General features: G+C 40.7%; 2 protein-coding genes across 2 annotated transcripts in view; one reads left to right on the top strand and one right to left on the bottom strand.

Annotated features, from left to right (window-relative positions):
- Positions 1-21,554, top strand: part of LOC115170725 (aspartate beta-hydroxylase domain-containing protein 2) — a 105,936-nt gene that overhangs the window by 62,301 nt on the left and 22,081 nt on the right. Inside the window, exons 3-5 of the mRNA XM_029726965.1 lie at positions 6,019-6,225; positions 14,558-14,765; positions 15,100-15,213. Coding sequence (XP_029582825.1) covers positions 6,019-6,225; positions 14,558-14,765; positions 15,100-15,213 — 529 coding nt within the window. The remainder of the gene's footprint in view (positions 1-6,018; positions 6,226-14,557; positions 14,766-15,099; positions 15,214-21,554) is intronic.
- sez6l2 (seizure related 6 homolog (mouse)-like 2) overlaps positions 1-21,554 on the bottom strand; it is a 172,264-nt gene that overhangs the window by 148,842 nt on the left and 1,868 nt on the right. The gene's annotated exons all lie outside the window — the stretch shown is intronic.

The following is a 21,554-nucleotide window of genomic DNA, read 5'->3' as shown; positions in this document are numbered from 1 at the left end:
GAAACAAAAATAGAACTGCTTGGCCATAATGACCATTGTTATGTTTGGAGGAAAAAGGGGGAGGCTTACAAGCCGAAGAACACCATCCCAACCGTGAAGCACGAAGATGGCAGCATCATGTTGTGGGTGTGCTTTGCTGCAGGAGGGACTGGTGCACTTTACAAAATAGATGGCATCATGAGGCAGGTAAATTATGTGGATATATTGAAACAACATCTAAAGACATCAGTCAGGAAGTTAAAGCTTGGTCGCAAATGGGTCTTCCAAATGGACAATGACCCCAAGCATACTTCCAAAGTTGTGGCAAAATGGCTTAAGGACAACAAAGTCAAGGTATTGGAGTGGCCATCACAAAGCCCTGACCTCAATCCTATGGAAAATTTGTGGGCAGAGCTGAAAAAGCGTGTGCGATCAAGGAGGCCTATAAACCTGACTCAGTTAAACCAGCTCTGTCAGTAGAAATGGGCCAAAATTCATCCAACTTATTGTGGGAAGCTTGTGTAAGGCTACATGAAACGTTTGACCCAAGGTAAGCAATTTAAAGGCAATGCTACTAAATACTAATTGAGTGTATGTAAACTTCTGACCCACTGGGAATGTGATGAAATAAATCATTCTCTCTACTGTTATTCTGACATTTCACATTCTTAAAATAAAGTGGAGATCCTAACTGACCTAAGACAGGGAATTTTTACTCAGATTAAATGTCAGGTATTGTGAGAACTGAGTTTAAATGTATTTGGATAAGGTGTATGTAAACTTCCGACTTCAACTGTACCAAAATTGTCTGGTGAGTGTCTAACTTATTAATTCAACTTCATAAAACTTTAAAAATTGTTTTAGCTATTTGATGCCTAGTTAGCAATGTTACTTTTTATGGGATAGAGTGAAACACATTTTGTTGATACCAGTTTCAATCTCAGTGCCCCTGACAGGCTAGTGCTTAGCTAGCTAATGTTAGCTATCATATTTTTGCACAATTAATGTGATAGCTAGCTAGCTAGCTAGCTAGCTAGCTAATGATTTGCCTAAACACTTACTGTATATAAATACTTACATTTCTTACAAAATGAAGGAGAAGCAAGGGAGGGATAGAGAGATTTTCACTTTTCACTTTCACTTACTTACGTAGCTAGCAAATACAGCCAGCTAGTCTAGCCTACTCAAACAGTCTACCGTTTAAGATGCCAAAATAGAAAATGTTTTTAGTATCCTAATTTTGCTTTTGGGCCAAGTTTGGGGTCACGTAGAAATGTCTTTGTTTTTGAAAGAAAATCAAATGTTTTGTCTATTAAAATAACATAAAATTGATCAGAAATACAGTGTAGACATTGTTAATGTTGTAAATGACTATTGAAGCTGAAATGGCAGATTTTTAATAGAATATCTACATAGGCGTACAGAGGCCCATTATCAGCAACCATCACTCCTTTGTTCCAATGACACGTTGTGTTAGCTAATCCAAGTTGATCATTTTAAAAGGCTAATTGATCATTAGAAAACCCTTTTGCAATTATGTTAGCACTGCTGAAAAATGTTGTACTGATTAAAGAAGCAATAAAACTGGCCTTCTTTAGACTAGTTGAGTATCTGGATCATCAGCATTTGTGGGTTCGATTACAGGCTCAAAATGGCCAGAAACAATGAACTTTCTTCTGAAACTCGTTAGTCTATTCTTGTTCTGAGAAATGAAGGCTATTGCATGCGAGAAATTGCCAAGAAACTGAAGATCTCGTACAATGCTGTGCACTACTCCCTTCACAGAACTGCGCAAACTGTCTCTAACCAGAATAGAAAGAGGAGTGGGAGGCCCCGGTGCACATCTGAGCAAGAGGACAAGTACATTAGAGTGTATAGTTTGAGAAACAGATGCCTCACAAGTCCTCAACTGGCAGCTTCATTCAATAGTACCCGCAAAACAACAGTCTCAATGTCAACAGTGAAGAGGCGACTCCAGCATGCTGGCTTTCTAGGCAGAGTTGCAAAGAAAAAGCCATATCTCAGACTGGCCAATAAAAATAAAAATATTAAGATGGGCAAAAGAACACAGACACTGGACAGAGGAACTCTGCCTAGAAGGCCAGCATCCCGGAGTCGCCACTGTTGACATTGAGATTGCTGTTTTACACAACATGCCATTGGAACACAGGAGTGATGGTTGCTGATAATGGGCCTCTGTACGCCTATGTAGATATTCCATTAAAAAATCAGCCGTTTCCAGCTACAATAGTCATTTACAACATTAACAATGTCTACACTGATCAATGTTATGTTATTTTAAAGGACAAAATGTTTGCTTTTCTTTCAAAAACAAAGACATTTCTACGTGACCCCAAACTTTTGAACATACGTATCTATCCAGTGCAGTTGGGGCAGCGGTCAGTTGAGTGATTGTATCAATGTCCTCTGTTTTTAGTTTATTCGATATGATGGACTGACTGGTTTAAATGTGTATGATGTGAGAATGTATGTGTTTGTGATCCTTTTAATGTAAGGTGATGCCAAAGAATAATGTCCATCCTGGATGGACAAAGTTTTATTCTGTTCTAGTTTTCATCTGGATTCACCTGGTCAGTCTATGTAATGGAAAGAGCAAGTGTTCTTAATGTTTTGTATACTCAGTGTATATAAATAAAAACATATTCCTTCAAGTATTTATTTTTAGAGTCCTGATGTTACTGTCCCCACTACAACAAGAAATACTTAAGGGATAATCAAACAGGGGCTATGTGTTCTCTGGAAAATAAATCACGACGAGGAAGGTGTGTGCCACGATTGGCAGTAACCTTCCGTGGGGTTGCATTCTTTTCAGAGAACGCATTGAGCCCTGAGTTTATTATCCAGCTTATACCACTGCTATAATTTAACACATTTGCTGCTAGAAATGTTTTCAACATCCACTGAAGTAGCTACCAAGTTTACTTGATAGCTACAGTAGTTAGCTAACCAAACCATCAGTCCTCATAAATATTAGCTTGCTATTATGAAAATGTAATTGAACAATGCCAATGTTTTCAATTTGACTTTTGCTTGCAAAAACAGCTCAAACATGTAACTGTTAGTTATTGCCGTGCATTACAGAGAATTATACAACGGGTGGGTGTAATCCTGAATGCTGATTGGTTAAAATAATTAGAGAAAAAAGTATGAAATGAATGCACTCACTACTGTAAGTCGCTCTCGATAAGAGCGTCTGCTAAATGACTAAGATGTAAGATGTTAAAACCACATTCCAGCCGGTGTCTATTCCACAAGTTACCACCAGCTAAATCTATTATGTTAAAATGCTAATTTACTATGTTCCATCAGACTGTGCAATCCACTGTCTCATCAGCCAAGCCAGGCAATTTGTAAACCTGATTTCCACTATAAAAAGCATCTAGACATTATCTCACATTAGACTAACATTTCGTTTTCAACAACAGAGATAATGCCGGTGTTTGGAGGATATATTGGCACGGACCTAACAACACCCGTGCCAATATCTCCTCCAAACACCGGCTTCAAGGGCATTATCACTTAAATAATGCACACTCTAGAATGCCCTTCAAACTAATCAGAAAAAAGTGTTCAATAATGCTGTGGTTTAAATACATTTTATTGAAATACAGTAGAATTCCATTTATTCCTATGGAGGACTGCTCCTTCTGAGGTGTACCAATATGGCGGCCGGTGGCTTCCAGGGTTTATATACATCATTGACATTGTTTACAAACAGTAGAGTAAAAACAAACACTGTATATGAAAGTGTTATGAAAGATGGCGCCGGAGGGGATGGCTGCAGTCTTATCGGCTCTTAACTAACCATGCTATTTTGTTTGTTTTTTCACGTTGTTTGTAACTTATTTTGTACATAATGTTACTGCTACGGTCTCTCATGACCGAAAAGAGCTTCTGGACATCAGAACTGCAATTACTCACCTCCAGATTTGACAAAGAGTTTTTCTTCAATGAGTCGGACAGGAGGTTATACTACAGACACCCCACCAGGCCCAGACCTCCGTCATTCGCTGGAGAGGGAAACTGAGATTTTGCAGAATCAGTGAGGATCAGGCGACGAGTGGCTAATCTGTATTTGCCTTCTGTCCTGCTATCTAACGTTCAATCGCTGGAAAATAATATGAACTTGAAGCACGTATATCCTACCAACAGGACATTAACAACTGTAATATCTTATGTTTCACCGAGTCGTAGCTGAACGACGACATTAAGAACATACAGCTGGCGGGTTATACACTCTATCGGCAGGATAGAACAGCAGCCTCTGGTAAGACACGGGGCAGGGGCCTATGCATATATGTAAACAGCTGGTGCACAATATCTAAGGAAGTCTCAAGGTTTTGCTCGCCTGAGGTAGAGTATCTCACAATAAGCCGTAGATCACACTATCTACCTAGAGTTTTCATCTGTATTTTTCATAGCTGTCTACATACCACCACAGACCGATGCAGGCACTAAAACCTCACTCAATGAGCTGTATACCGCCATAAGCAAACAGGAAAATGCTCATCCAAGTGGCAGCGCTCCTAGTGACCGGGGTCTTTAATGCAGAGAAACTTAAATCAGTTTTACCTAATTTCTATCAGCATGTTAAATGTGCAACCAGAGGGGAAATTTTTTTAGACCACCTTTACTCCACACACAGAGACGCGTACAAAGCTCTCCCTCACCCTCCATTTGGCAAATCTGACCATAATTCTATCCTCCTGATTCCTGCTTACAAGCAAAAATTAAAGCAGGAAGCACCAGTGAATCGGTCTATATGCCAGATGCTAAACTACAGGACTGTTTTGCTAGCACAGACTGGAATATGTTCCCGGGATTCTTCCGATGGCATTGGAGTACACCACATCAGTAACTGGCTTTATCAATAAGTGCATCGAGGACGTCGTCCCCACAGTAACTGTACATACATACCCCAACCAGAAGCCATGGATTACAGGCAACATTCGCACTGAGCTAAAGGGTAGAGCTGCCGCTTTCAAGGAGTGGGACTCTAACCCGGAAGCTTATAAGAAATTCCGCTATGCCCTTTGACAAAACATCAAACAGGCAAAGCATCAATACATGACTGAGAGTGAATCGTACTACACCGGCTCCAACACTCGTCGGATGTGGCAGGGCTCGCAAACTATTACAGACTACAAAGGGAAGTACAGCCGAGAGCTGCCCAGTGACATGAGCCTACCAGACGAGCTAAATTACTTCTATGCTCGCTTCGAGGAAAGTAACACTGAAACAGCTGTTCCGGGTGACTGTGTGATCACGCTCTCCGTAGCCGATGTGAGTAATACCTTTAAACAGGTCAACATTCACAAGGCCGCAGGGCCAGACGGATTACCAGGACGTGTACTCTGAGCATGCGCTGAGCAACTGGCAAGTATCTTTGCTGACATTTTCAACCTCTCCATGTCTGAGTCTGTAATACCAACATGTTTCAAGCAGACCACCATAGTCCCTGTGCCCAAGAACACTAAGGTAACCCTGCCTAAATGACTACTGACCCATAGCACTCCGCATTAAGCGAGTGGGTTTTAAGAAGCGCGGCTTGGTGTATCATGTTTTGGCGGTCACGTGACATTTCTCCTATGACATCCCTCAACTTTTTACCAAAACAATGGCGGGGTGACAAATTTGTTATTGTTTGAAGTAAAGATTGCCCCTTTAAGGCCTCAAATGGCTCTTGAGTCATTATGGTTTCACATAGAACCATCACCCTTACCAAAGAACCCTTCAAGAACTACTGTTTTGCCCTTGAGCAAGACAATCCCTAACCTGCTTCAGGGGTGCTGCTATATGTTGTTCCCAGCCTCCCTGTGTGTGTTTGGTGTCCTGGTGGTTGGGATTTAAAGAACAGAAAGCAAAAAGGAAAATATTTCCAAAACATCCCTTTGCATGTTTTTGTTTGTTTTCATCCTAAGTGTAAAACAATTACAATATATATGTATTAACCAATGTCTAATGTTTAGTTCTTTCTCTAGAATGTATGACTCTTTCTCTGTGATTTGTCTTTCTCAGGCCACATTAAATGATCGCTCCTCCATCCAAAAGCCTCATCTCTTCTTCCTCCCAGATGTCCCCAGCATTCCTTTTTTTCCACGTGATGCCCATCGACATGACATTGAGGTCTTGGAGGCCAACTATCCCATAATCCTCGCAGAGTTTCAGGCGGTCTACCAGAGAGGCATTGATCCAAAGATTGGCTGGACCGGCCTGGGACCTAAGGTACACAAACCTACAACTCCCAATGAGCATGTACCTGTTCAGTCACTGATCTAACCTGATTGGACAATTAGGTGAAAGCAAGGGTTCTCTTACATAGCTTTCACAGATCCAGTCATGTCACATCAGTGAGTCCTTCCAAAGCCTCTGAGCCTGTCATTTACTTCAAATGGAGGCAGTCTGCACCGTTGCAGTCAAGCTGCCACTAAGCTTTGGTGCCACAAGTTTGCACTTCTAACTCTTGCTATGCCACAATCCACCGGAAGTTGATTTAAAGGGGGGCTGAACTGACTAGCTACCCAATTTCTTTAGCCAATTCGCTTCGGCCGGCTGAACTGGTGTGCGACCTTGACAAAGCTGGTTGGACATCTATGGGGCTAGTTAGTAGTGATGGGGAAAAATCGATACAGTTACATGTTGGGATATTATTTTTGAAGATATATCATATCGAATTGTTTTGACATTATTTTTGCGCTAGTTTGCTTTACCTGCACCAAAACTCCAGTATTTTTCCATCATAGCTTGTTCTCCATCTACTTTTTAAATAGGGAGCCAATTTGTTTTCAGCACTTTAATTTACATGACTGATCAACACTCATTATCTCATGACTCTCACTTTTCCCTCTGCAGCAGACATATGGTGAGCAATAAGTTTGGAACATTGAATCAATATAAAATTACAGTTTCGAATCGCAATACATATAGAATCAAGAGAATCGCAATACATATCGTATCAGCACCTAAGTGGTTGTTCCACTAAAAGTTTTATGTTGCGGTACTTAGAGGTAATTTGTGGTTTAGTACGGTACCCTGCGTCACCACTTCATTGCTCCAGACCAGCGCAGGGGGGAGTTAGAGCACTGATTATGCATTTGGGTCCTACTGTGTCTCTGACAATGAATGGGCGACATAAACCTAAATAGAAACTGATAATTGTGTACGACTTCAGTATTACTTACTAAAACTGTTAGGATTATTTTGCTCTTACTGTAGTACTGTAGCCCACTCCCGAACAGTCATGTTATACAGAGCCTGAGTGACGCAACGGTCTAAGACACTGCATATGTAACAATGCCTCTCGATGGAGGGGGGTGTGTGGAATCAGGAGCAGGAGAGCAGAAAGGTTCCAGGAAAATCAACAGTTTATTAGGCGGTTCCGAAAATGCACCAACGACACACACAGGGGAGAAACCTCAACTCCACTAGCCACAAGCAATATGTCGACGGTAAACACATACCGTACTTAAAACAAACCATGCCCGTGGTGCAGGCACGCACCCCTCACATGTACCATACAGCAAATAATCCCGCACACAGCCTAACCTGCAGCGGGGAAATATAAACCCACCAAAATCAGAAAAACAAGACACAGGTGTGTAAAACCAGACAGAAATAAATGAAAAGGAAAATGGGATCGGTGGCAGCTAGTAGGCCGGCGACGACGACCGCCGAGCACCGCCGGAACAGGAAGAGGAGCCACCTTCGGTGGAAGTCGTAACAGCATAGCAGTGCAAGCTGTGTTGCTACAGATGCTGGTTCAATACACGTACTGGCCTCTACTGGGAGACCCATGAGATGACTGTAGGTTTTTGGTTTCTCTCCCTCTAAAAACAGAAATAAATAATTCTAAATAACAAACTGGCTTGATTTACAAATTAGTAACAATGTCTCATCCCATGTTCAAGAATGGCCTTTTTCTCGCTAATTTTATGTTATTTGAAAATGAAATCATCTCCAAAATATTGTTATTTTTTAAACAGAGCGATTCATATTATTATTATTATTAATTTAGAATTATATAAAAGCCCCTTGGATACTCTCACAGACAAATTATTAACCCTGTTATTAGCAGGACAATATATATTGGTCATGGCTCCCGAGTGGCGCACAATGGGACTGCAGTTCTCCAGCTGTATCCACTGAAAGCGCGCAAGGTTCAAAGCATGAGGGCAGGGGATACGGGATGGGCCACAGAGCCATGCACAGAAGACAGACTTAGCCCAAGGGGAACGGAGGAGGAGGGAGGGGGGGTGGACCCCCACCCCGCCACACTGGGTAGCACAGAGCAACACTTTAAGGGGCATTACACTGATAATGGCGCTGACTAGGGAAACGTTCCCGCTGTTCTAGCAGGTAGCTGGACAATAGACTTGCCTAGATGGAGGGTAGTGGGAGCATTCTATCGTCAAATGTATTTCTAAGTTAGGTTCTCAGTTAAGTATTATTATTATTATTATTATGTATCAGATCCGACCGTGATTGGGAGTCCCATAGGGTAGATCACAATTGGCCCAGTGTTTCTCTCCCTCTAAAAACAGAAATAAATGTTTTGGCCTTTACAAATATTATTTTGGCATAAAGCTGAGTGACTCACTCATTCATGGCTTTGGATCAAAATAAATAAGTACCAACATTCTTTCTGATAGTCTTTAATAAATAAATGTTTTGGTTATCCTGACCTGGACACCATGTACAGTATTAGAATAGCAAATGATGGGCTATTAGCAGGACAATATACCTTTACCAACACCTCTCTGTATTTTGATACTTTGTGGGTGGGGCCTCCCCAGTTGCTCAGCTGTCTAAGTCACCGCATCGCAATACAAAATGCGTTGCTACAGATACCCGTGCCGGCCGCCAGCGAGAGATCCATGAGGCGGCTTTTGGTTTTAATATAGAATCCTCCAATCCTCTTTATGTAATTATTGGCAGAGAGTCACGTCATATTTTTCGATATACTGTAGGCCTACCGTAGGCAACATGAGTCTCACTAGTGTTGAGTAATGTGCTGTTAAAGTGGTGTAGGTCTTATTTATTTAAAGAGCATATTGAAATTAGAAGCATAGCCTACAACTATTTTAGCACCGTTTCCCGCCGCTCTGAGACAAGCATGGGGACTGGTCTTGATAAATCAATGAGATTTTTATTTTCACTGAATCTCCATTTGGGTATTGGTTAGACTAGAATTAGAAAGTGGAAATGTTATTTTCTTAGTGTAACCTTTATTTAACTAGGCAAGTCAGTTAAGAACAAATTCTTATTTACAAGGACAGCCTACTCCTTCCTCCCCGTCGGGAATTGAACCCTGGTCTCCCACATGGCCTGCCTGCATGACACGGGGATTCTTTAGCTAAGTAGCCCAGCACTGTAGCCTACTCCCGAACGTCACGTTGTACAGCGCCATATTTTCCATTTGTTTTTCTTGTAATAGAAACACCATAATATTAATCAAATGAATAAAGCAACATTTCTTAAAATCTGTCCCATATACTATTTTCTTACATAAAAGGTTTTAAATTCTCTAGTTCAGCCAATGTTGAAGGCTATCAAAGGCTTCTCAAAGATGCCCTCTGGTGGTCAAACTAGCACTAACTAGCATTAATGGTACCAGTGATTGGCACTTAAATAACGTACCATAGAATTCTGCGGCACCTTGCAAGCTGTGCTGCAGTACACTGCAACTTTTAAAGGACAAACCACTGTAAGTATTGTGATATCATATCGTAAGGTCCATGGCAATCCCAGCCCTACAAGTTAAGGTCCAGCCAACCTTCTGATACGGGATTCAGTGATTAGTATTAAACCTGTCAGCTGTGGTAAAGTAAAGAGCACTGTGGTAAATTGCACCAAGGGTTTTAGAGTAGTGGCTGCATTCTGAGTATGTCACTAGCAGGACTGGCAGGAAGGTTGACTGTACAATCTGTACAATCTGCTTCCTGCTGTTTAGGGAGAGGTATGGTCTGTTAAAAAACACTTTAAATATCAGCTTCTTAACTTCTATGGGCTACGCTAGCGTCCCACCTGCGGGACACAGCCAGTGAAATATCAGGGCGGCAAATTCAAAAACAACAAAATGTCATAATTCAACTTTCTCAAACATACAACTATTTTACACCATTTTAAAGATACACTTCTCCTTGATGTAACCACATTGTCCGATTTCAAAAAGCCTTTACAGCGAAAGCAAAACATTAGATTATGTTAGGAGAGTACATAGACAAAAATAACCACACAGCCATTTTCCAAGCAAGGACATGTGTCAATAAAACCCAAAACACAGCTAAATGAAGCACTAACCTTTGACGATCTTCATCAGATGACACTCCTAGGACATTATGTTACACAATACATGTATGTTTTGTTCGATAAAGTTCATATTTATATCCAAAAACAGCATTTTACATTGGCGCGCGATGTTCAGAAAATGTATTCCCTACAAAAACTTCCGGTGAATGTGCACATCAATTTACAAAAATACTCATCATAAACATTGACAAAATATATAACAATTATTTAAAGAATTATAGATAGACTACACCTGGATGCAACCGCTGTGTCAGATTTTAAAATAGCTTTACGGAGAAAGCACATTTTTCAAAATTCTGAGTACATAGCTCAGCAATCACAGCGAGCTATACAGACACCCGTCAAGTTCGGGGCAACCTAAACTCAGAATTAGTATTAGAAATATTGTCTTACCTTTGCTGATCTTCGTCAGAATGCACTCCCAGGACTGCTACTTCCACAAGAAATGTTGTTTTTGTTCGAAATACTCCATATTTATGTCCAAATACCTCCGTTTTGTTCGTGCGTTCAGGTCACTATCCAAAGGCATACCGCGCGAGCGTGGTACCAGAGACGAAAAGTCAAAATGTTCCATTACCATACTTAGAAGCATGTCAAACACTGTTTAAAATCAATCTTTATGGTATTGCTAACGTAAAATTGCGATAATATTCCAACCGGACAATAGCATATTCATTCAAGAAGAAAAAGAAGAAACGGCGAGCTCGTGTGACCGCGCATATCCAATCCCTTTGTTGCCAGGCAGTCCACTCAGTAACTGAGCTCCTATTATCTGCCCAGTGACAGGAGAATGCTCAAACCACTTTTCTCAAACATACAATTATTTTACACCATTTTAAAGATACACTTCTCCTTGATGTAACCACATTGTCCGATTTAAAAATGGCTTTACAGCGTGTTGTTGTGTTGACAGCCAATGGAAGCCTTAGGAAGTGCAACGTCACCCCACAGACACTGTAGTTTCGATAGATAACCAAAAGAAGAACTACAATTCTTAGACTTTCCACTTCCTGCTTGGATTTTTCTCAGGTTTTTGCCTGCCATATGAGTTCTGTTATACTCACAGACACCATTCAAACAGTTTTAGAAACTTCAGAGTGTTTTCTATCCAAATCCACTAATAATATGCATATTCTCGTTTCTGGGCCAGAGTAGTAACCTGTTTAAATTGGGTACGTTTTTTCATCCGGCCGTGAAAATACTGCCCCCTACACCCCAACAGGTTTTAACTATCTCATCCTTATGGGGTTTTTTTGCATTAAATGTTTGTCAAACCAAATGCCCAGATATTTATAAGCGCAAACTCGATGGATGAGAGAACAACCAATGAATAAATGTTTTATCCATCCGAGACATTTTTGCATGAATTAGAAAACAACATATTTAGTTTTGCCTGCATTAAGTACAAGTTTTAAGCCAACACGGGCTTTTTGTATGGCAACAGTCAGTTTGCAGCTCTTACAAAGCTTGGTCAACAGTTGAGGAAAGGGCATACGTAACCGTTTCGCCTGCATACGGATGAATGTTACAGGTTTTAACAGATATACCAATATTATTTATATAAACAGTAAAAAGAACAGGTCCCAGTATTGACCCGTGCAGTACACCTTTCATAATATCAAGGAAACTAGACTTGACACCATCAGAAAATACACATTGTGTTCTGTCTGTCAAGAAATTCTTAAACCACTTGCAAGAAACCTTTGCATTAGTAGGTAGTGGTGGACAGGTGTATAAATAAGGAAGCACAATATTTTTTATGATCTAAGCAATTTAACATATCATCTAAGACAAGCGTAGCAGTTGAAATGACGCTATGTCCAGGTCTAAAACCAGATTGCTGCACATTAAGAATAGAATGATAAGTTAAAAGTTCTTAGCTGAGAGTTGGCCAGGGATTCTAATACTTTGACAAGGCAAGATAGATAACTACCATCTGATTTCCAAGCTAAGTCAAAATGGTCTCCGCCTTTGTGTAGGGGGAGGACGTGCCACTTTCCAGATCTTAAGGATAATACCAGAAACAATTGTTAAGTTTCAAATATAGGTTCATGTTTCTGCAATAAGTGGGGCAGAGATTTTTTTACATGGATTTTTAGCAAGGCACTTAGTACATCAGAGACAACAAACGGTTGAAAATAAAGAATGTGTGCCTAGGAGTGGATCATTCTCTGCAAGCTGTTTTTTTTAATTATTATTATTTTAATAAAGGTGGAATTAAAGGAATTTTCAGAAACTATTCTTTCAAATAGGTGGCCTGCTGAGGCAAAATAGCTATTAAAAGCATCAAAAATGTTCATTTGATCTATTATAGGACCAGGGACTGTCATTACCTGCTGGGGCAATAAGGGGGTGGAATTTAGCTTCAAGGACTTGACCACTTTCCAGAAGTTAGCTGGATTTCCACCACTCTCAGAGAATGTAAGATGTCAATTTTGCCTTTCTAATCAGAGTTAGAGTTAGACATCTATTTCTCAAATGTCTGAAGGACTGCCAATCAGATGCAGAATCAGTCAACCTAGCCTTAGACCAGGCTAAATTTCTTTCCTGTACTTTTTCAGACAATTCAGGGGTGATTCATGGATTAGATCTGTCTTTTACCCTTAGTATTTTAAATGGAGCATGCTTATCTGCAACAGAGTTGAACAGAGAGGTAAAACAATTAAGTGCCAGATCCGACTCAGAGATGGATGACACCCCCCCACCCCCAGTCACACAACCTCAGGTAAGACAAATGTTACTCATTTAAATAAATAAAAATCGATCTTTAATAATGAATGGCAGAGATTTAGGTAGTTTAACATCTTTTATTCAGGCAATTGGACAATGGTCACTGAGCTCATTAGCAAATATTCCATTGGCTATATACTTATGAGGGACATTGTTCAGAGTAATATCTAAAAGAGTAGATTCATCAGGGTGTTTAAAGTTGAAGTAGGTTGGTTTAGGTTGGTTTATCAGCGGAGTAGGTAGGTTGGTTTATCAGCGGAGTTAAGTTTAGCTCAGTACAAATATCTTTCAGCCTATCTGTTTGCGTTGGTTGGAGAAGCCAGAATTACTATAAAATCCATTTTCGAAATCAAACTTGTTGTATTTACATGAATCAGGCCAAGCCTACAGCTGCAGGATTTCAGATCAGATGGTCAGTCTCTAGCACAAACATGCTATGTTCAGTAGGTAACCCCTTGTTTAAAAATACTGTAGGTCTGGCTTGAAATGGTGTAAGATACAAGAATAAATGAGGGTTAGCTGTTGAGAACCAGGACTGAAATCCCATAGTGTTTAGTATATTTGCAATATTAGAACTCAGCATTCTAGCTCCTCTTCTATTCAGGCCTTCCGTTTTTGAGAACTGAGGTTGCTCACAAAATAAATCAAAGTTGTTGATAAAATCCAACACTTTTTCAGGTCAGAGTTCGATTTCATCCATGAGTCCAGTGCAAATAGCCGGGAGAAGCGATCAACTCCATGATCGTATGTTGGGATAGGGCTGGAAAGGACAATCTGCTTGCCAGTAGCCATTAGCCTGTCCCTCTGGTATTCGAAGTCCCATCTCAACTCCTCTGATTGCCACAACTTGCCCGAAGACAAACATTTTGACTATATTAGCCCACTGAGCTAGAATGATGCACTTTCATGCTAGGTTTAGGACCTCATATTGAAACTTATAGAGACCCCAACTGATGTATAGAACATTCTTAAAATGAACTACTTTGGCTTAAAGACAAGTATCATGAAACCTCTACCACAATACATTAATTTGACTTAATGAAAATATGTTTTTTGGACCTAACTTCCTTACCACTTTTCCATGTGGTTTCTTCCTTCATAGACTCAATGAAATGATGACCTCTTCTTAAATATTTGGTAAAATCTTTCAGAAACATACCCCTTTGGCTCAACTTACACCACTCTCCCCTACGCTCTATCGATGATATGACACTCAAATGTAATTATTAAACTAAATACCAGCCTACAAAAGCCACATGGCTACGTTCTCCTTATTTGTATAGTGGAAAAGCATTGAGGCAACATTATCAGAAATATAAAATTGTCATACATAAAAAAATAAGTGCTAACGTGCTTGCAGTGCAGCAGTTCAAAACACATACAATACAAACACGTGTGGGTACACGGGTTTGAAAAAGATGTGTTTGTATGGTGCATTGGTGTGTGTAACATTTATTTAACACAGTTGTTTGTGTGACAAGGCAGGTTTATGTGTAACAGGTTTATGTGTCTCTCTCAGGGCCAAGCCGTGTTCCCCTTGTACAGCGCAGGTGTGTGTGTAGCAGGGAACTGCCGCTCCTGTCCCTGCACCTACCGCACTCTTCTCTCCTTGCGCACCTTCATAAGTAGCAACTCCCTGGGGGCCGCCGGGTTCTGGCTGCTAGGGCCTGGGGCCACACTAGGGGGAGTGTATGGCCCCACCAATACTCGCCTATGCTGCCACCTCGGTGAGTGAGACTGACATATTCCAGCCCACATATCATTGGGTCTCAGTATGGTTCTTGACAAAGTTTTGCTTACATGCTCTCTGTGCATGATTTTGTCCATTAAATGTGCAGTCTAATATTAACGATCATTGAAATGAATGATATATCGTTTGATAAATGCCTCATGAGTTTAGTACAACTATCTAACTCCATCATAACCCAAATAATGAATTTTTTTTACTCCACTGTTTGTTAACAAAGTGTTAGTATGTAAGTCAGGTCTGCTGTATACAATGCAAATCAGTGTAATTATATAATTCCATTAATCTATCCTTTTGACACCACCACTTTTTAGGAGTGCAGACCCCACCTCAGTGTGAGCTGGTAGTGGGAGGAGAGCCTCAGTGCTGGTCAGAGGGACACTGCCTCCTGGTGGATGACTCCTTCCTGCACACTGTCTCCCATAATGGTCAGTCAACTCCACCTCCCACAACAAGGCAGTCACTCTCCAAACAAACGCAAGCTGTGCTCAGATTCCAGTTCCCTTTCAGTCAGTCAACTTAGGTACAACATACTATGGGGAGTTGCACTCTCGCGACTTGGGTCGAAGGATTTAAAATCACGCCTGGCAAAGCCAATGAAATCCGCGCCTCGCTGGAAACCCCGCTTTCCACAGTTGATAAGCTTGAGGATCGGATTCATTCCTTCAATTATTCCGCTCTTAACCTCAGTGTGAACAGGAACGATTCATGCTACTAAAACAAACAATTTGCAACAATTTGTCTTACATTGCGCCAACTGAACTGTCCTTTAGTGGTAGAGCGTGCTCACCCTTTGGACGCTAGGTGCGGAAAACTTCTCATAAGTTTCCTAATGATGAACAATGAATTATTCGTCAGATAGCTTGACCTGGCTATAGCAATAAGTAAAATGGCTAACGCGACCAAAACAATGAAGTCTAAGAAGCCAGGTTCGCGACCAAGCCCCAATGAGTTAAAAGATACTCAGGTTTGTTGTTTTGTATATTTCGGGCTCAGTGCATGCTCACGCTGCCCTCACTTGAATCTGTTCCCCTATTAGTCCACGGCACAGGTTCTCTTGACAATTGCTCTGTTGTCGGTTACGGTCCAAAGTAAACTTTCAAAACCAATCTAGCTAACAAGCGCAGATTAGGGCTAGCTATTCAGGCTTCCTAACGGTGGAATTGCTTGGGTAGATCTCTTGTTTAGTATACATAGCTAGCATTAAGTCGCTTGGTTATTATAAATATCAACGGACCGTGCTGCAGTCAAAGAGGCTAGCTAGCCTAGTTTAGACTAGAAGCCTCATCATGGCTAATGTTGACTAGCATGAATAACTTCCGGCAAATTAAGCTTGCTAAATTTCCTTTGGCGTTATGGCAATCGCATTCCAATTTCCAATTTCTGGAATTGAAGGGAATGGAGGAAGCGGGGCTTGCGGGCACCTCCAATGAGGAAGCAGCTTCTGACCTCCGGAGTGAGGGGCCTTAGCACCGGTGGGCCCCTCCACAAAAACATCACTGTGACGTCAGTGCCCCCATGTTAGGTTATGGACAAACTGGGTGATACGTCAGCCATTGCCAGAGCCCCCTGTGTCTATAAGGGGCTGGGCTTCATACAGTCTCAAAACTAAGCACAACTTAGTTTGGAAGCTTGTCCATGTTTAATGCGCCCTCTGTTAACCCCCGTTCCATGGTGTTCAAGGGGTGCAGTGCCTTAAGAAATTATTCACACCCCTTGACTTTTTCCACATTTTGTTGTGTTTTTTTTAAATGGATTACATTGGAAATATTTGTCACTGGCCTACACACTATACCCCATGTCAAAGTGAAAATAAAATGAAAATGAAAAGCTGAAATGTCTTGAGTAAATAAGTATTCGGGGGTCTACTAAGCTAACATATGGAATTGTTTTAAGATGGTCATACCATGGATCATTTAGCTAATTGATTTTGAATTGTAGGACACCTTTACGTATTAATTCTTTTAATTATTTGATAAAACATTGAATTTGTCCTTTACTACTTTAGCCCATAGAAACACATTGAATAACACATCGATGATGTCATCCCCACAGTGACTGTACGTACATACCCCAAACAGAAGCCATGGATTACAGGCAACATCCGCACTGAGCTAAAGGATAGAGCTGTCGCTTTCAAGGAGCAGGACTCTAACCCGGAAATCTCGCTATGGCATCCAACGAACCATCAAACAGAGAAAGCGTCAATACAGGACTAAGATTGAATTGTACTACACTGGCTCCGACGCTCATCGGATGTGGCAGGGCTTGCATAATATTATAGGTACAAAGGGAAGCACAGCCACGAGCTGCTGTCGTGACGTGACTATCATTAATCTGCTGACTTATTTATTTTACCAACTAACTATGTTCAATTGTTACTCGATTTAAATTAGTCATGTAACAATTAACTCATTAGGAATTTGGGGCACCAACGACTTAAACTCTAAAAATATATAGATACAGTCGAAGTCGGAAGTTTACAAACACTTAGGTTGGAGTCACTCAAACTCGTTTTTCAACCACTTCACACATTTCTTGTTAACAAACTATAATTTCGGATGCATGAGGATGCATAATTTGGTTAGTATTGTGGAGTAACTACAATGTTATTGATCCATCCTCAGTTTTTTCCTATCACAGCCATTAAACTCTATAACTGTTTTAAAGTCACCATTGGCCTCATGGTAAAATCCCTGAGCTGTTTCCTTCCTCTCATTCCATGTCTGCTTTAAAAAATTTTTTTTTTACAGTCTATCAATAGATGCCCTTCTTTGCGAGGCATTGAAAAACCTCCCTGGTCTTTATGGTTGAATCTGCATATGAAATTCACTGCTCGACTGAGGGACCTTACAGAGATGAGGTAATCATGCAAAAACCTGGATAATCCTTAAGAGTCTTGACGCACCTGTGAAATAATAAAAATATTCCCCATCTAAATCTGTCAGTTTAAGCTAGAGATATCAGTTTTTGCATGGAATGAGTCTCTGTTGGCCTTCCACATCTGTGGTGGAGGGTGGCCGAGCTACAGCGGTGTTTCTCAGACCATGAGACAATACAAAAATCAGTTCTCACAAAAACTAATATGTGACTCGTTTCAGAAACTAGGCGTATGTCGCACGTCAATACAATTTAAAAGTAAACTTTATTTTTTAAATCAAAATGCATTTCTGGAACATGTGAACTTTCATGTGCCTTAATAACAAACCTGTATGCCATCTGTAAATACGAATACAATTGTTATATTACGAGCCTAGTTGGTTCAGCAACGGAAAAAGACGGCAACCTAATGAGTGAGCTGGAAATGCCGAGAGATGAGTTCGGATTGGTCTGCCATGTAGCACGTTTCTGTCTATAACATGAGCTGGTCAGTATGTGTAGGTAATCCTTTCTAAAGCCGCTTTTTGAAAGATATCACGCTATCAAGCTCACGATATCACAATATCAAGCTCTCCACTTACTGGAGGACCGAGTTTTGAAAATCAGTGGTATGATAGCTAAAGAGATGGAGACAAGTCTGCCGTTTGATTGCAAATATGCAGACAGAGTCGAACAGAGAACACACAGAAGGCTGTTGTATGAAACACCTGTCTCCGGATTACATCTTCCAACTAAGGGCAACCATTGCATCTGTGACAGAGAGGGAGAAGCGTCGATCCATGTATGCGGGTAAGATAGTCTAGCAAGCTACATTTTCAGATATTACACGATACTAAATTGTCAGAAAGTAGTTTTCTTTTCAAGTTAAAGTGTACTGTTAGCTAGCAAGCAAACGTTATGCGTATGATCTGTGTAGTAATATTATTCGTGTCTCAGAGCCATTTGCATTCTAGTTATAGCCTAATGTTAGCTGGCTAACATTGAACCTGGTTGGTTAGCTACCTGCAGATTCATGCAGGGTAGTAATATTATGAGTTGCGATTATGGTTTATTGTTTAGCTAGCTAGCTACATGTCTGCACAACTATGCAAGTAACCACTTCAATAGAATGTTCATGATATCACTACGACAACTGTGGATAGACGTACAGTTGAAGTTGGAAGTTTAAATACACTTAGGTTGGAGTCATTAAAATTCGTTCAACAACTCCACAAATTTCTTGTTAACAAACTATAGTTTTGGCAAGTCGGTTAGGACATCTCCTTAATGCATGACACAAGTCATTTTTCCAACAATTGTTTACAGACAGATCACAATTCCAGTTGGTCAGAAGTTTATATACACTATCTTGACTGTGTCACGTCCTGACCAGCAGAGGGCGTAATTGTATTCGTTTTGGTCAGGACGTGGCAGAGTTTTTGTTTTTCTAGGTTTAGTTAATTGAGGTTGGACTCCCAATTGAAGGCAGGTGTGTTGAGTTGCCTTTGATTGGGAGTCCTATATAGTAGTGTGTGTTTTTCTTTGGGGTTGTGGGTAATTGTTTCTTGTTTAGTGTGTTTGCACCTGACAGGACTGTTGGCTGTCAGTTTCCTTGTTTTGTTTGTTATAGTGTTCTTTCTAATTAAATTGAAAGATGAATACTAACTCCGCTGCATTTTGGTCCATTCCTGAAGACAGCCCTTACAGACTGTGCCTTTAAACAGCTTAGAAAATTCCAGAAAATGATGGCATGGCTTTAGAAGCTTCTGATATGCTAATAGGAGGTGTACCTATGGATGTATTTCAAGGCATACCTTTAAACTCAATGCCTCTTTGTTTGACATCATAGGAAAATCAAAAGAAATCAGCCAAGACATCAGAAAAAAGATTGTAGACCTTCACAAGTCTGGTTCATCCTTGGGAGCAATTTCCAAATGCCTGAAGGTACCACGTTCATCTGTACAAACAATAGTACGCAAGTTTAAACACCATGGGACCATGCAGCCATCATTCCGCTCAGGAAGGAGACGCATTCTGTCACCTAGAGATGAACGTACTTTGGTGCGAAAAGTGCAAATCAATCCCAGAACAACAGCAAAGGACCTTGTGAAGATAATGGAGGAAACAGGTACAAAAATATCTATATCCACAGTAAAACGAGTCCTATATCGACATAACCTGAAAGGCCACTCAGCAAGGAAGAAGCCACTGCTCTAAAACCGCCATAAAAAAACAGACTACAGTTTGCAACTGCACATGGGGACAAAGATTGTACTTTTTGGAGAAATGTCCTCTGGTCTGATGAAACAAAAATAGAACTATTTGGCCATAATGACCATCGTTATGTTTGGAGGAAAGTGGGGGAGGCTTGCAAGCCGAAGAACACCATCCCAACCGTGAAGCACGGGGGTGGCAGCATCATTTTGTGCGTGTGCTTTGCTGCAGGAGGGACTGGTGCACTTCACAAAATAGATGGCATCATGAGGCAGGAAAATTATGTGGATGTATTGAAGCAACATCTCAAGACATCAGTCAGGAAGTTAAAGCTTGTCCATTTGGGTCTTCCAAATGGACATTGACCCCAAGCATACTTCCAAAGTTGTGGTAAAATGGCTTAAGGACAACAAAGTCAAGGTATTGGAGTGGCCATCACAAAGCCCTGACCTCAATACTATAGAAAATTTGTGGGCAGAACTGAAAACGTGTGCGAGCAAGGAGGCCTACAAACCTGACTCAGTTACACCAACTCTGTCAGGAAGAATGGGCCAAAATTCACCCAACTTATTGTGGGAAGCTTGTGGAAGGCTACCCGAAACGTTTGACCCAAGTTAAACAATTTAAAGGCAATGCTACCAAATACAAATTGAGTTTATGTAAACTTCTGACCTACTGGGAATGTGATGAAAGAAAAAAAAGCTGAAATAAATAATTCTCTCTACTATTATTCTGACATCTCACATTCTTAAATAAAGTGGTGATCCTAACTAACCTAAGACAGGGAATTTTTACTAGGATTAAATGTCAGGAATTGAGAAAAACTGAGTTTAAATGTATTTGGCTAAGGTGACTTCAACTGTATCTACAGTACTAAATCCATGTGTATGTATAGTGCGTATGTTATCGTGTGTGTGTGTGTGTGTGTGTGTGTCTATGTTTGTGTTGCTTCACAGTCCCCGCTGTTCCATAAGGTGTTTTTTTTAATCTAATTTTACTGCTTGCTTCAGGTACTTGATGTGGAATAGAGTTCCATGTAGTCATGGCTCTATGTAGTACTGTGTGCCTCCCATAGTCTGTTCTGAACTTGGGGACTGTGAAGAGACACCTTGTGGCATGTCTTGTGGGGTATGCATGGGTGTCCAAGCTGTGTGCCAGTAGTTTAGACAGGCAGCTTGGTGCATTCAACATGTCAATACCGCTCATAAATAAAAGTGGTGATGAAGTCAATTTCTCCTCCACTTTCAGCCAGGAGAGATTGACATGCATATTATTAATATTAGCTCTCTGTGTACATACAAGGCCCAGCCGTGCTGCCTTGTTCTGAGCCAATTGCAATTTTCCTAAGTCCTTTTTTGTGGCACCTGACCACAAGACTGAACAGTAGTCAAGGTGCGACAAAACTAGGACCTGTAGGACCTGCCTTGTTGATAGTGTTGTTAAGAATGCAGAGCATCTCTTTATTATAGACAGACTTCTCCCCATCTTATCTACTGCTCTATCAATATGATTTGACCATGACAGTTTACAATCTAGGGTTTCTCCAAGCCGTTTAGTCATCTCAACTTGCTCAATCTCCACAATATTTATTACAATATTTAGTTGAGGTTTAGGGTTTAGTCAGTGTTTTGTTCCAGATACAATGCTTTTAGTTTTAGAAATATTTAGGGCTATCTTATTCCTTGCCACCCACTCT

The sequence above is a fragment of the Salmo trutta genome, chromosome 32, assembly GCF_901001165.1.
Source record: "Salmo trutta chromosome 32, fSalTru1.1, whole genome shotgun sequence".
NCBI lineage: Eukaryota > Metazoa > Chordata > Actinopteri > Salmoniformes > Salmonidae > Salmo > Salmo trutta.
This window is presented reverse-complemented; position numbering and strand designations above follow the sequence as displayed.